The sequence below is a fragment of the Aphis gossypii genome, chromosome 1 (assembly GCF_020184175.1).
Source record: "Aphis gossypii isolate Hap1 chromosome 1, ASM2018417v2, whole genome shotgun sequence".
Classification (NCBI taxonomy): domain Eukaryota; kingdom Metazoa; phylum Arthropoda; class Insecta; order Hemiptera; family Aphididae; genus Aphis; species Aphis gossypii.
The window spans coordinates 69,610,939-69,625,041 of NC_065530.1; the positions used below are offsets into that span (position 1 = coordinate 69,610,939).

Below are 14,103 nucleotides of genomic sequence, written 5' to 3' on the forward strand. Positions count from 1 at the left end.
CCTAATTGTATGTGCAATCGTTACACACATTGATCACTGATCAGTATGACAACCCATATTATAACATAACTAATTTTATCTAAAAATTTAATTTTCTTACTAACATAAAAAATTATTGAAAAGCAATGCCCATCGTTTAAAACTCAATCTAAACTTGTTAGTAAATTCTATTATTAGCTGTTTGAAAAATGATTTATTTTTGTATCTTTGTCAATTAACTCTAAATTAAAATTTTAAAATTCTGTTTTTTTATATGTCTATATATTATAACAGGTTGTTGGAACACATAATATTCAAAATCATAATAATGTACCATAGCCATGATCAATATATGACAAATAACGAAAATAAATGTATTAATATTTAATAAAAGTGTGGTATTTAATTTCTTTTGAGATTGTACCTCCTACAATATAAATCAGTGTTTCCCAACTGGTAGACCATGAACTCATCCTAATTGGTCCGCGAATGAAAAAATTTAAATTCAAAAAAATGAGCGAAATTATACTTCATATTTTTTGTTATTTACGGCTTAGCGCCCAACAGCCAGATAATACACTTTCGTTACCGATGACAATGTATACGTTATGTAACTATAAAAGTATAAAAAATTAGTGGTATAAGGAGGGGGGATTTAACTCAGGTCGTGGTCCGCAACGGCGAAAAATTTATAAAAGTGGACAGTGGTTCATGCCTAGTGTTGAGTTGGGAATCACTGATCTAAATCAATACTAATGTGTATTAGTTTCTCATAGAAAGTATTTAGTATAATAGTACCTGTAATATAATATTTTGGCTATAATCATGCTCATAATTTTTATAAAGTTTAAATTATTGAAAAAATAGTTTCGCTACAAATACACCATCTGGCGTCCTGGTTGTATGTTACAAATTGGTACCAATGAGTGAATGACACTTACCCGTGGATCATGGTGAGTATTAATACCCATGAGTAGTATGAATAAGTGCTTATTGCTTGATACTTATTGATGGTTTGTTGGTATTAGAAAATTATACTTATTAATAAACATTAAAATACGGCTCAATAACTATGTGTCGTTTAAAATGTATTAATAATAATGAGAATAAAATATTCGTACAATGGTTCTAAAGTCCTTACCGAATAATTCGTTATAATGTACACTGGTTACTCAATAATAAATATAAATTTACAATAAAAAGAAAAAACATTTGCACTATTCTTTTTATACCCAATTAGTATTCGATACGAATATCGAAACAAGATGGGTTGAAAGTATTTATTGCCAAAAAAAAAAAAAAATCACACACTAGGAGAAATTGGTGGGAAAAAATTGAAGCAAAAATAAAACACTGTACCTTACACAATACTTGGGGTTCAATGCTACCGAGGTATCAAAACCTAAGTATTTCCATTGACTAGATGACGTATTAATATTACGTCTTGTGATAAGACTACATATTCATTAATCTTTTAAATATGGGTTGCCCACATTCAACATCTTGTCTCTGAGAACCTGATGCTCCAGTTTCTGGTTGCCAAACATGTGTTGCATGTTTTGCTCTTTAAAGTTGTGGAACTGCTGCTGGTTAGGTTGCACGTAGTTCACATCTTGAGGCATCTGTGCATAAAACAGATTGGCAGGAAACAATGGAGGGGATGGATCGATGTTGAAATTGTATGAGTTGGGCAGTGTGTTGGGCATGAACACATTCGGCTGCACTGGTTTAGATTGTTTCATTGGTTCTCGGACAGAATTAAATGACGAGTCATTTAGTCGTGTTTGTTTGTCCTGGACCAAATTATACATGGGAAAATTCATTTTATCTTGCCCAAGCGATAGATTGGCTAACCTTTCGATGTTAGTTTGATGTTGATAGGGATACAGACCATTAGGTGGTGGCACTAATGGATTAGGGTATATGAGATTATTGAATTGAGGGTTAAGATCTAAGTTTAACGCTGGAAACGCACTGTTACCAGTTAGATTGAAGTTGTTTGAATTAGCAGGCATAAAAGATGTCTGCTGCTGCTGTTGTTGTTGTTGTTGTTGCTGCTGCTGCTGCTGCTGTTGTTGTTGCTGTTGTTGCTGATGTTGTTGAGATTGCAGTAACTGGTTAGGCAACATAAAGTCTGATTGCTGTTGCAGCACAGGCTGGAACGGTTGGTACACTTTTTGGGTAGTCTTTTGGCTCCAGTTCAGATTTTGCTGTATTTGATTCAACGTAGGTGGTTGTTGAAGTAAATCGGGTTCAACACCACTACTAGTTGCACCAACTGGTAAGTCTGAAAGTAATTGTTTATTGTTGAGACCCAGCCTATCACATATTTGGGTCATGTTGGCCAAAAAGTGTAAGTTGGAAAGGAACTCTGGCGAATTGTTCGTTTCTAACACCGAACTAGAGGTTTTTGGAAGGACAGATTCCAAATTGGAATACAGACTATCAGTATTTGTCTGAGATATTTGGGGTTCTGTGTGTGGTGGCACAGTATATGGCGAGCTCTGACTAAGAGCTTCCAAAAGGTACCTATTGAAATCAGGAGCTGGCAGTGGTTTTTTTTCAACAAACTTAGGACTTTCAATAGGTTTGGGAGGTTGTTCTTTAATTTGAGTACTCATTGGTCCCCAAGAATCAGTAAAGCCAAACACGTTAGGCTTAATTTCTTTCCGTTCGGACTGAATGAGTTTTTCATCAATGCCATCATCTTTGGCTTCGACTGGGTCATTCCAAACAACTGAATTACTTTTGGGGCGATCACTGCTCCAAATATCCACAGATTCGGTTTTAATGGGCTCTGAAGACCAGTTGGCAGAATCCCATTTATTTTTGGACACATTGACACTTGCATCACCATTCCACATGTTGGACGGCTTTTTATCATCTTTTTTTTCTTCTGGTTTGTTCCAACCAGATGTAAGAACGCTCCAATCATGAGCTTGAGGTTGAGGTCTTTGATCATCAATGTCATTTGACCTCACATTTCTCTCTGGTTGATAATTATCTTTGATGAATGTTTCCTTCCAGTCACCCCTTTGCCTAAGTTTTTTTTCTGGTTTAAGTGGACTGTCAGTAGGTGATGGTTTATTTTCTTTAGGTTTGTCTTTTTGAATATGTTTTGACTTGCTTTTAATATCTTTTCGCTCTTTGGATCTATTGTTTTTTGAATCATCTTCCCAGAGTATCCCAACTTTAGGACTTTTATTAGTTTTATTGTGTTCAGATGAAAAACCATAATCGTCTGATTCTTTAGCAAATGAACTGTTATTCCAACAATTTATGGATCTAGATTCCTTAGATCCCCTAGAATTCTTTTTGTTTTGGGAATTATGTTTTTTTTGGAACATCAGGTCATCAGTACCAATAGCACTTTCTTGGTCATTTTTCCTGAAATTATTAATTAGTAGATATCTATTAGTATTTGGTAGTAAAAAATAATCATTTTAAGGCATTTCAATTAAATAATCTTACCATGAGGAATCTTTGGTTCGAGAATGTTCTTCGGCACTTTTAATACTTTCAGCTATTGCCATTTTTAACATTTTTTCTTCCTCATTATCATCTTTGGCTTTGGCAAACAGTTCTGACCCTTTTTTGCGCGCCCAAGCATTCGTAGTAACAGCTATAAAATAAAATATGTTTATGATTTAATACACATAATTTTAATTTTTTTAATCTTTAACTTACGGAATGTTGCTGCAGCTTTAATTGGCTCTGAACTAGCAATATTATTACCAGTGCCATACGTGCATACAAATTCTTCAATGTTGATCATTTTGCTCTCCTTTTTAGGCTTACGCTTAGATTTAGGTTTTTGTGTAGTACTAAAAAATAAAATATTTATTAATTATTATCATATTATATTTAAAAAAAATAATATTGTAATTAAATATTAAATTATTAGTACTTCAAGTGTACATAATATAATACTATAACATTAATATGATTTTTATCTCAGTTATTAATATTTAAAAAAAGAAAATATTAGAACATCAATATCTAAATTCATTAAAACCTTGTGTAAATTTTTGTAAAATTGTCACATAGCCAACAACAGTCATATAAATATTTTGTGTTTCTACTAACATATAATTAAATAATTTATACATCAGAATAAACAATTAATCATGGTTTTAGAATAGCTTTTGTGTTTAGAACTTAATTATAAATTAAAGGTATAGATAATAAAATTTTGATTTTTGAAATTATATTTAGACAATTGGCATAAAAATGAATTATAGATAATTGGAAAAATCAAATTTAAAAATAATAAAACAAATATTAATTCATCTATTCGATATTATATAATTTAAAATATAAGTTGTCATTTAAAAATAAAATGTGTGTACAATAATAGTAGTGGATTTACCAATAAGTATAAATTAGTAAAAAGGGATAATATAAAATGTTAGCATCGCATACTCTTGATAAATTTTTCAAGAAATTGTATACTTTCTAAAACACCTCAAAGATAATAGCAATAAAAAGTATCATCTTATAGGTAAGCAAATGTAACCCATATATAAAATCAATTTTATTTTATTCACGTAAACATTTTTTATATCAAATAATATGTAAATTCTAAATTTAATCATGTATGTATAAAACAAAAGTAATTAAAGCAAGTGTTATGTTATCTTTGATATTATATATAAGTACTCACCCAAAATATTCAACAGTATCGTTTGCTTTTTTATTCCCACCACCAGAAGGTCTTCTATTTTGAGAACCTGAACCTGAAGTTTTATTTATTTTCCTGCACACAAAAAATAAATAAAATATAATAATATAGTATACTCTAAAGATTTATGTAACATTAATATTATAAATATATATATACCCTTCTGGAACATTGTTCTTCCATTCCATTATGGAAGAATTTCAAAGTCTGAAGACTTCAAGTACACACTTGGTTTATAGATATGGTTATAAAATTAATTTATCTAATTTATTTAACTCCCTGAAAACAAACAAAATACATACTTATAATATTCAACAAGAACATAAAATAACTATAGAAACATCAAAATTTAAGTACCTGTGTATACATGATTAGTGAGGTTAATGAACATAATATTTGTTATTTAGGTACATTAACTCGAATCATTTATCAACTATTGAAAATTTGAGTTATTCAACAAATATATTTATGAACAAGAGTCAAGAAGTAATTTAACTTAGCATTATTCTCACATCTCATCATTTCTAAAGAATAATAAAAATGATTTAAATGGAAAAATGTATCTTTTTTTGTATATAGATTAAAAATATATAAAGCAATAAGAATCAGTGCTAAAAAATCGCAATGTAATTAAGTTTGACTCCAATTACTTATAAGAATCATTTTATTCTGAATATATATGTAAGTAGAGATTATTGATATAATGATTTAAAAAGTAATAGTGATTAGTATAAAATTAATAATGAAAGTAATATAATACAATTTTTGTATAGTTCGTAAGTCTACAGAAGAAGGAAGATGAATATGAGCTGCAACTAGGTAATACATTGAAAAATCATAAAAGTAAAACAAAACTAGAGTAGATGGAGACAACTGGCTTCGAGTTTTATGTAAAATTTTTAATTTTGTAATCAATCCATAATAATATATAAGACCACTGGTAGAAGGAAGTTCAGTTAAAGGTTTTGTAGTTCAAACTCAAGTTTAAATGTGGGAAATACGGTAGTTCAAGTTGTGAATTTTTTTAAATTACATAAAGAAATTAGTAATAAAATAAAGTAATAGAGGTACACTCATTACAAGAATAATGAAATATAAAATTATATTAATTAAATATATATGTTCAAACTATATGCTAAAGCCTAATAGTGTTAGGTAGGTACATAATATTAATTAAAAATCAATATACCTATAACCTATAGGGTACCTATTATAAAGGTGCAAGGACAACATCTCTAATATATATTAGGAACATTTATCAAAACTACATTTTTGAAGGTCTATATTTAAATACTGGTAATTTAGAAATACAAATAGTAAACATTATAGTATATGAGTAGATAAGAATTCAACTTCTTGAAAAAAAATAAATAATTACTAGTGGAAATAGCTTCCAGATAACAAAAAATAGGTACAGATGTAAATGTCTAAACATTTTAAACAATTGAAATAAGATTAATTACTGATTTCTGATTTAAATAAGTATTTATCAAGAACCTACAAAGTATGCGATATACATTTGTCACTATGATCAACACATATCAGTCTTGACAGTCCAATGAAAATTATTATTTATTATAGGTATATAAAGAGTCTGGCAATTATTTTTTTTTAATATGTATATGAATTAAACTTCAAATTAAATTAAACTATTAATATTGTAATTTAATTTGAACAGTGCGGTATAATACCTAAATAATATATTTTTATAATAATTTTCTATGAAGTACAAAATAGTTATACATTTATAATAATAGGAATATAAGATTTATTAACTGTATTAAGTACCTATCTATAAATTTGAAAGTAAACATGTAAAATATAATTTATGACTAAAAAATTATTTGATTTATAGGACTCAAAGGCAGACAGGTAGGAAAAACATCAGTGCATAAATTGTGCATGTGTATATTACCTATAAATAATAAAAAGAAAAACAAATGTAGAGATTAAAATAAAACCTAGGTAGGTTCTAGATAGAAAGTTATTGATCAAAATTAATTAGAGATACAATATAGTTAGCAGATAACATTATTTATGAGCATTATAATGCACATAAATTTCAAAGTAGAATTTGTTTTGTATCAATAAATGTGTTAGATAAGTCAATAACAAACTTTCGGAGGAAGTTTATTATTATATAGGAAGATTTGAAAGAATAGAACATCTGTTTAAGACGTTCAGTGGACACTATAATATAATATTTGGTGGTTTCGAGGGGTTCGTGAAAATGACAGTATGTCTCTAGAATGACAGACCTAGTCCAGGCGGAAATCAGGGGAGGATACGAATAAGATTTTATCGGACTCGGACAACCAAGAAGAAGGTGCTAACAATGATAGTTAAACTACACTAGCACGGCAAGCACAGAATAATAAAACGGGACTTACCAATTCTGTGGTCCTTTTGGTGGATATGGCAAGATCCGAGTAGCCTGGTGGCGAACTATATGCAAGTCGATGGGCAATCGTACGCCGATGAAGATACGTCGGTCGGCTGTTGGTGATAACCTCAAGAATTGTGATGTCGATGGTGGAGACAAACGGACGGTGCACCGACTATATTGTAATACCTACTCCAAACAATAACCGAAACGCACACACACACGCGCACGCACGTACTTACAATACACATACACAAAAACACACACACATACACACACTCGCTTTCGACGGTAACTCAAGTTTTACCTATGATTATACGACAGTCGTGCGACTGAACGTTAGTAAATAAATACTATTTTTATTACTAATGTTTTCTTTCAGCAAATTAATAATACTTTTTTTTTTTTATATATTTCCAATTGTATATTTATCATGCTACAGTTGCAAGTTGTTTTTTTATTCTAAATTTTTTGGTTTTTTCTCTACCCAATGCGTTACACTTCATCACTTCACCACGATCTACGGGACGGGAAGGTTTCGGGAGGAATTCATTACAAATGATTCTCAGTGCGACCAACCCCCGCGGCACCACAGAATGCCAACGGTAGAATCCGCCCACCCTAACTAACGACTGACCAAAAATACATCCGTTGTTATCACAGACTTGTGTATAATATATTATGGGTATAAATAAATAAATAATAATTATATATTTATATGTAATAAAATATATATTAGGTACATGGGTCTACGATATTTTTGAACTTTAAAGTTTCAATCGTTATCGTTACCGCTTATCGTATATAATGTATTTTATAATTTTTTATGAATTTTATATTTTATATTAGGTAAAAGATAGGTATATTATTATTATAAGAAAATTATTGCCATAATACCAGGGCCCTCGATAATGGTTACAAATAATTAAGCTCTAGGCACTGCATTAGGTACCACTTACGTTTTATAGTTTGGTTGTTAAACAATTTGAGTGCACTTCGGTCATTGATTTGAGGATTTTGGATTCACTATCTCCAGACTCTGGAACTGTATATTTAGGAAGAATGCAAGTCGAAAAAAAGCAGAGATAGATTTATAGATTTCGCCAATTTAAGTAAGTACTACTAAAAAGTGTGTATTTATTTTGATTTAATTATTATTTTTTTTTTCTACAAAAATAGCAATATGCAGTCGTGTGTTCACTGTTCACGCCAATAGGTACCACTAAATACTTCAGTTTGATGACCTTGTATTAAAATGGGGTTTAGATTAAAGAAACATAGTATTTAAGTACACATTTTCAGATAAATTACAAATTTTCAACACTTTCGATACGCGCATGCGCGTATAACTTACTTTTTTATAAATGGTAATACCAATTATTTTTTACAGATTCGGTCGATTTGGATAATTGAGTATTTTTTGTAAACAATACTTTCATAAAAAGTTTTTTTTTTAGTTACAAAATTGGCATATGAACTTTAATTTAATATTTACGAATAATTTGTTTTTGACGAAATTTAAACTAAGTTAAATTTATTATTACTTAATAATATCTTATCTGAGTGTGCAAACAGGTATTTAACAATATGGGAGATATTATTTCGATTTTCAATAAACAATAATTTGAATTTAGTTAAAATTTTGTCAAAAACGAATTATTCATAAATATTAAATTTAAATTTCATTTGTTAATTTTGTAATTTAAAAAGCTTTTTATGCAAAAATTGTTTAGAAAAAAATACTCTTTCCGAATCTGTAAAAAATTGCAGGTGTTGCCATTTTAAAAAAAGTAAGTTAATCACGCATGCGCGTATCAAGTGTTAAAAATTTGAAATTCATCTGAAAATGTATATTTAAGTACTTTCTTTCGTTCAGCGAAAACCCCATTTCAATACAAAGGTCATCGAACTGAAATATTTAGTGGTAGGCACCTCTTAGCGTGAATATATTAATATAATAATATAATAGGATAATAAATAATAATTTATGTAATAAATTGTGAAAAATAATTATGCTGCATAACTCATTGAATTTAACTATACAATAGACGATCTACCTATATTTGTATAGCAAAAATTAAAATAAAATTATGAATTTACTAGGTATGTAAAAAGAATAGTACCTACTATAATATTAGATTGTTTATAGTAAGACAATTTATTAGTTGTATGGATATCTAAAGATGATTAGAAATTAAACATTTTTCTTAAAATAATGAATTGTAAATTGATCACATAAATTTTAAGGAAACTTTTTGTAGGTTTAACTATGGAAAAAAGTTAAATTTGTCCTAAAGAGATTTGTCTTAAAGATTTTGGATTTATAGTTCCAATAAAGTAATCTATTTTTCTGATGACTTATTAGTTATTTATATACTGTATAGTATACTTAATAGTCTTGGGTAGCGAATGTAATTTCCACCGATTTTCAGGTAGGTACCTACATAATTATCGATCTTATAGTCGGTCCACTGACCACTGGTATATTTATTGATAGGCACCTATTAAGTAATTAGGTCAAATCCTTGCCGTAAAACATTTACCAGCCACTGTTTTGTAGTTCGACTTTTTCTCGTTTGGCTATTATCTTTTTATGACGCTTCTCTGTCAAAAGATAAATAATAATATAAAACAGTTTTTTCATAAGATCGCTTTGTATAATATTATGTTCATTAATGTTTATACAGTAATTATCTACTCTTTTAAGAATGTTCAATGTATTAAATCTCGATTAATAGTTGTTGATGGTATATATTTCAATTTAAAGAATACAAAGTAAAAAAATGGGTGGTCGGGTGAGTAACGCTCGTCGCTCTGTTTGTATAAGGTCATTATAATAAATTGACGTAGGTAGTAAATTTGAGTCTAATGATAGGTATCATTGTATACGAAAAACGATTCTGAACGGAGTAAATGATTTGTCAGCCTAGGATATATTTTCGAGTGGGTGGTAAAAAAGGTGATTTTTGTTTTAATGACCTGAATACCCCAAAATATAATTTCTTTTATAATTATTGAAAGCCAAACTTATGGAAATTCTTGTATTAATTTTTCAACTATTAGCTACTTATACAAAAAATTTTATGAATTATAACTATAAAATAATTTGCAAATATTCATGATTTTAATGAATTTTTGTCAATATTTGAACTTCAAACGCTAATAAAAAAAAATTGTACATATGTATTCTTATAATTTTTGAATCACTATAAGACTAACTTATGAGAAACTTTGAATTCAATTTTCAGGTATTTTGACTTAGCTAAAAATTTTTTATTGATATTTATAAAAAAAAAAAAAAACTAAACAAACACGAATATTTCAAATGCCTATAAATAGCCTTAAAATAAGTGAAATATTTTGAAAATTAAATTATATTAAGAAAATGCCTATCTAAAGCGGACTTATACTTTTTAAATAATACAAATATTGAAAATTGTTTGAGGACTGAGGAGGATAAATCGTTTTCGTTACGCAATTTTGTAAAAATTTAAAATTCCAACGCTTAAAACATTTTTCCTATAATGAGGTTTCGAGTTTTCTCTACATTTATTTGAAGGAAAACTTAGTGTTGTATTTTTTAACCTTAGGTATAAATATAAAGAATTTTATGAATTTTCAACTACAAAATTACTTAAGTATAAATGTTGGCAAATTTGACATAAATCGTAAAAATTTGAACTATAAACGCTTATAAAAAAATCATGACTTATGATTTTTTGATTTTTTTTTTTAATAACTACAATAAGAACAACTTATAAGAATACTTATATACAATTTTCAAGTTTATTTAGGCATCCGAAATATTTTGCACACTTAAAAAAAAATACTTAGAAAAATCGAAAATTTCAGTTATCTATAAATAGCTCTATATAATATATTTTGAATATTTTTAAAATGTAACCGTGTATAGATAACGTTAATTATTAGACTGTATTAAAAAAAAATCGGACACATTTTTGCAATGAGTAAAAAATATATTGATTGCCAAAATATGAAACAATATATAATACTTAAATATATTATCACAAATACTACGAAAAATGGGTCAATCCTGTTTAAAATAAGACGTATGGTCACCTTACGCTAGTATAAACATTTGGTGAGATTTTTAAGTATTTAGGTACAGTGATTCATTGTTGAGTTACAGCAATATAAAAAAATCGATTTTGTCGAACACTAGTTTTCTAGTTTTACGTAAAAATGTCTGTTTTTAGTTATTTTGTTGTGGTTTTTCCGACACTTTTGAAATGTGTTGGAAACGTTTTACTTTTGACCTACACTATATTACATCAAGGATATTCAATTTGTCACCAGAAACCATCCTTGAAGTTTTAAATAGAAGCATTATTTCGAAAAATAAAATATAAAACACATATAATTATAGAATCAATACATTCATCACGTCGTTCAAAATCTAAAATGTTGTTAAATAATAACGATAAATATAAGAATGAAAACTTTTCTCATAATATTTGTAAATTAAGAAAAATTCTAATTTTTAAATATTCTTTAAGGTTAAGCTTTTGGTAATAATTTACAATTTTTTTAATATTAAATAAAAATAATTTTAAGAATACTCCAAAAAGTTCATTATCCATCGGAATGATTTAATAATACTATAGGTACAGCAATATTTTAACAAATAATCTCTAACAAAATATGGTTTTTATTTCAAACATTTTTAAGTACAAAAATAGTAATCAAAATTGTTACATTATAAGTACAGCATTACAGTTTGTAGTTATTACCAAATTATTGTATTCTTTAGTGGTATTATAAAAAATTCTCAAAAAAAAAAATATATATATATTTTCTTTTTAGGGTAAGTATACCATCATCGTAGATATCAGTAAATTTTTACGAAACTGGATCAGAATCTTAAAATAAACAATGAGTGACCTATAATTCCAATGTAAAACACTAAGCAGGTGGATATTGGGGAGAGACTTAGGGGGCTTTAGCCTCCTTGAAACATAATCAAGCCACTTTAGACGGTTGAAGAGTCTAAAAATATGTTTTTACATGGATAAGACAAACATGTTAAGCCTCCCTCACAAATTTGATCAATTATCCGCTTATGCTAATCATCTAATAAAAATGGAATGTTTTAATATTATGGTTAGTTAAGTTATATAGTTAGTTACTTAGTTATAGTTAGTTTTCTTACATGACGTTTACATGACGTTTATATGTACGACAAACCTGTAGTATTTTCAATTTTGTGACCCTTTTCAGCTTTTGCATTTAAGTGAATATAGTTAATACAGTAACTATAATTATACATTTATATTTTATTTATTATTTATGTTAACAATAAAACTTTTATCGTTTTTATAAAAATAGGTAGAAAAATATTGTTTAGTTAGTATAATTTATGAGACGCAATTGGTATTTTAAACTATTTTGTAAAAATAATAATAAAAAAAAATCAGGACTCAATACTTGTTAACCAAAAAATAATAATCAGAACTCAATTCGAAAGGAATTATTGTCCTTGGATGTAATTAATATGCAACCTTTATTTTGGCTATATTCGTGTTTGGACATTTTTTCAAAGATTATTCATCTTAATAAACGTTCCTACATTCTCATATTCGCAATGCACAATGCACATACAAGATAAATAATTATCATGCGAGATATATTTTATTGATCAGTTAAATGAAAGTCTCGTGATTTTATAATAAGTCCATTTTGTGGATGAAATGAAAATATCAATAAAAAATACTCAATTTAAAATAAATTATCATTTGTTTGGTTTTACTGTTAATATTTTTTATAATACTTACCTAATATAATTCGTTTTAAAATTTAATTGCAACTCAAGTTTAAAAATTTTTAAATTTTAATTATTATTATGCCCAGTGTATTGCTGAAAAAAATCCACGAGATTTTTCCAGGTAGATATGGTGTTTTTATCGTCCATTCCATGGTTCCTTTGCTATCACCTATACACTAATACACATAGAGTAATGTATATATTATTACTCTATGCTACTACATCACTGATATTGACCTACTTATAAAATTATTTTATACCACCCTTAGATAATACCACCAATAGAAATTACTATACATTATAGTATTACATAGAAGTGACTAAAGTGAATATTTTTAGAAATAAATTCAAAATAAATTATGCATAAAACTCTGTTAAACGATTAAAAAATTGTAGGTACCAATCAATATAGGAAAATTGGAGAATGCCCACTCAGTCCTCTAGTGAGCAACTATTAGTGAAATTTAATAGCTAATGTTATGTTTGAATAGGTTTTTCCACCAAATTTAAACATTTTTAAAAATAATAAAATATATGTAAATTATATTAATTAAGACTTAAACATTTCATTAAAGCAGGGTCTTTAAAATTTTGTGTGACAAAAATGGTGGGAATAATATAATATTTATTCTTACGCGATTTTCATCAATTTTGTTACACACCATTTATAAAACTGTACAAATGATTTTAATAATATATTTTATGTAATTAATTATTGTATATCAAAGTAAACTCAATTCTCTTGTAATAGTGCACTAACTGACAGCTGATTCGTATAGTAGCTTGTGGCCAATGGTCATTAGCCATTATATGCTTTAAATTTTGTCTAAATTTCCAGACAATAAAGTGCATAGTTTTTTTTTTATAACATACATTTCTATACTTACATATTAAACAGTATTCACTTTCCAAGTTAATTTAATTAAAAATCTCAAAATATATATTATATAGGTACCTATAGTTTTTACGATAATTGATTATTTTTTTTTATAATTAAGTCACGAATATCGCAAAATGTAAGCACGTTTTATCCAAGATTATCTTATGTCAACTACCTTTATTAATTTGTAATATCTACCTGACGAATATGATATTTAAGTAATAATTGGTAACTAAATAATTATATCAACTGTATCAACTGTAATATATTACAGTACAAACGTAAAATCGTCGATCTGCATATTACACTATACAATACTTTACAAAATTGCACACATTATGCCAATAAAAAAATCTTTACCATTATAAAAATTAAATCAAACAAATAATCATACTCTA

General features: G+C 27.6%; 1 protein-coding gene and 1 long non-coding RNA gene across 2 annotated transcripts; one reads left to right on the top strand and one right to left on the bottom strand.

The window, feature by feature from the left end:
• Nucleotides 1–1,046: 1,046 nt before the first annotated feature.
• On the bottom strand, nucleotides 1,047–7,547 carry LOC114131817 (myb-like protein P). Its single transcript, XM_027997124.2, has 6 exons — nucleotides 7,051–7,547; nucleotides 4,820–4,939; nucleotides 4,643–4,735; nucleotides 3,667–3,803; nucleotides 3,451–3,601; nucleotides 1,047–3,366 (listed from the first exon to the last, which is right to left on the bottom strand). The coding sequence occupies exons 2-6, from the start codon at nucleotides 4,846–4,848 to the stop codon at nucleotides 1,446–1,448; spliced, it is 2,331 nt and encodes a 776-aa protein (XP_027852925.2). The 5' UTR covers nucleotides 4,849–4,939; nucleotides 7,051–7,547; the 3' UTR covers nucleotides 1,047–1,445.
• LOC126550547 (uncharacterized) lies at nucleotides 4,946–5,602 on the top strand. The gene is made up of 3 exons (XR_007604662.1): nucleotides 4,946–5,146; nucleotides 5,240–5,341; nucleotides 5,434–5,602. It is a non-coding gene; the product is annotated as an uncharacterized LOC126550547 (long non-coding RNA).
• Nucleotides 7,548–14,103: the final 6,556 nt, after the last annotated feature.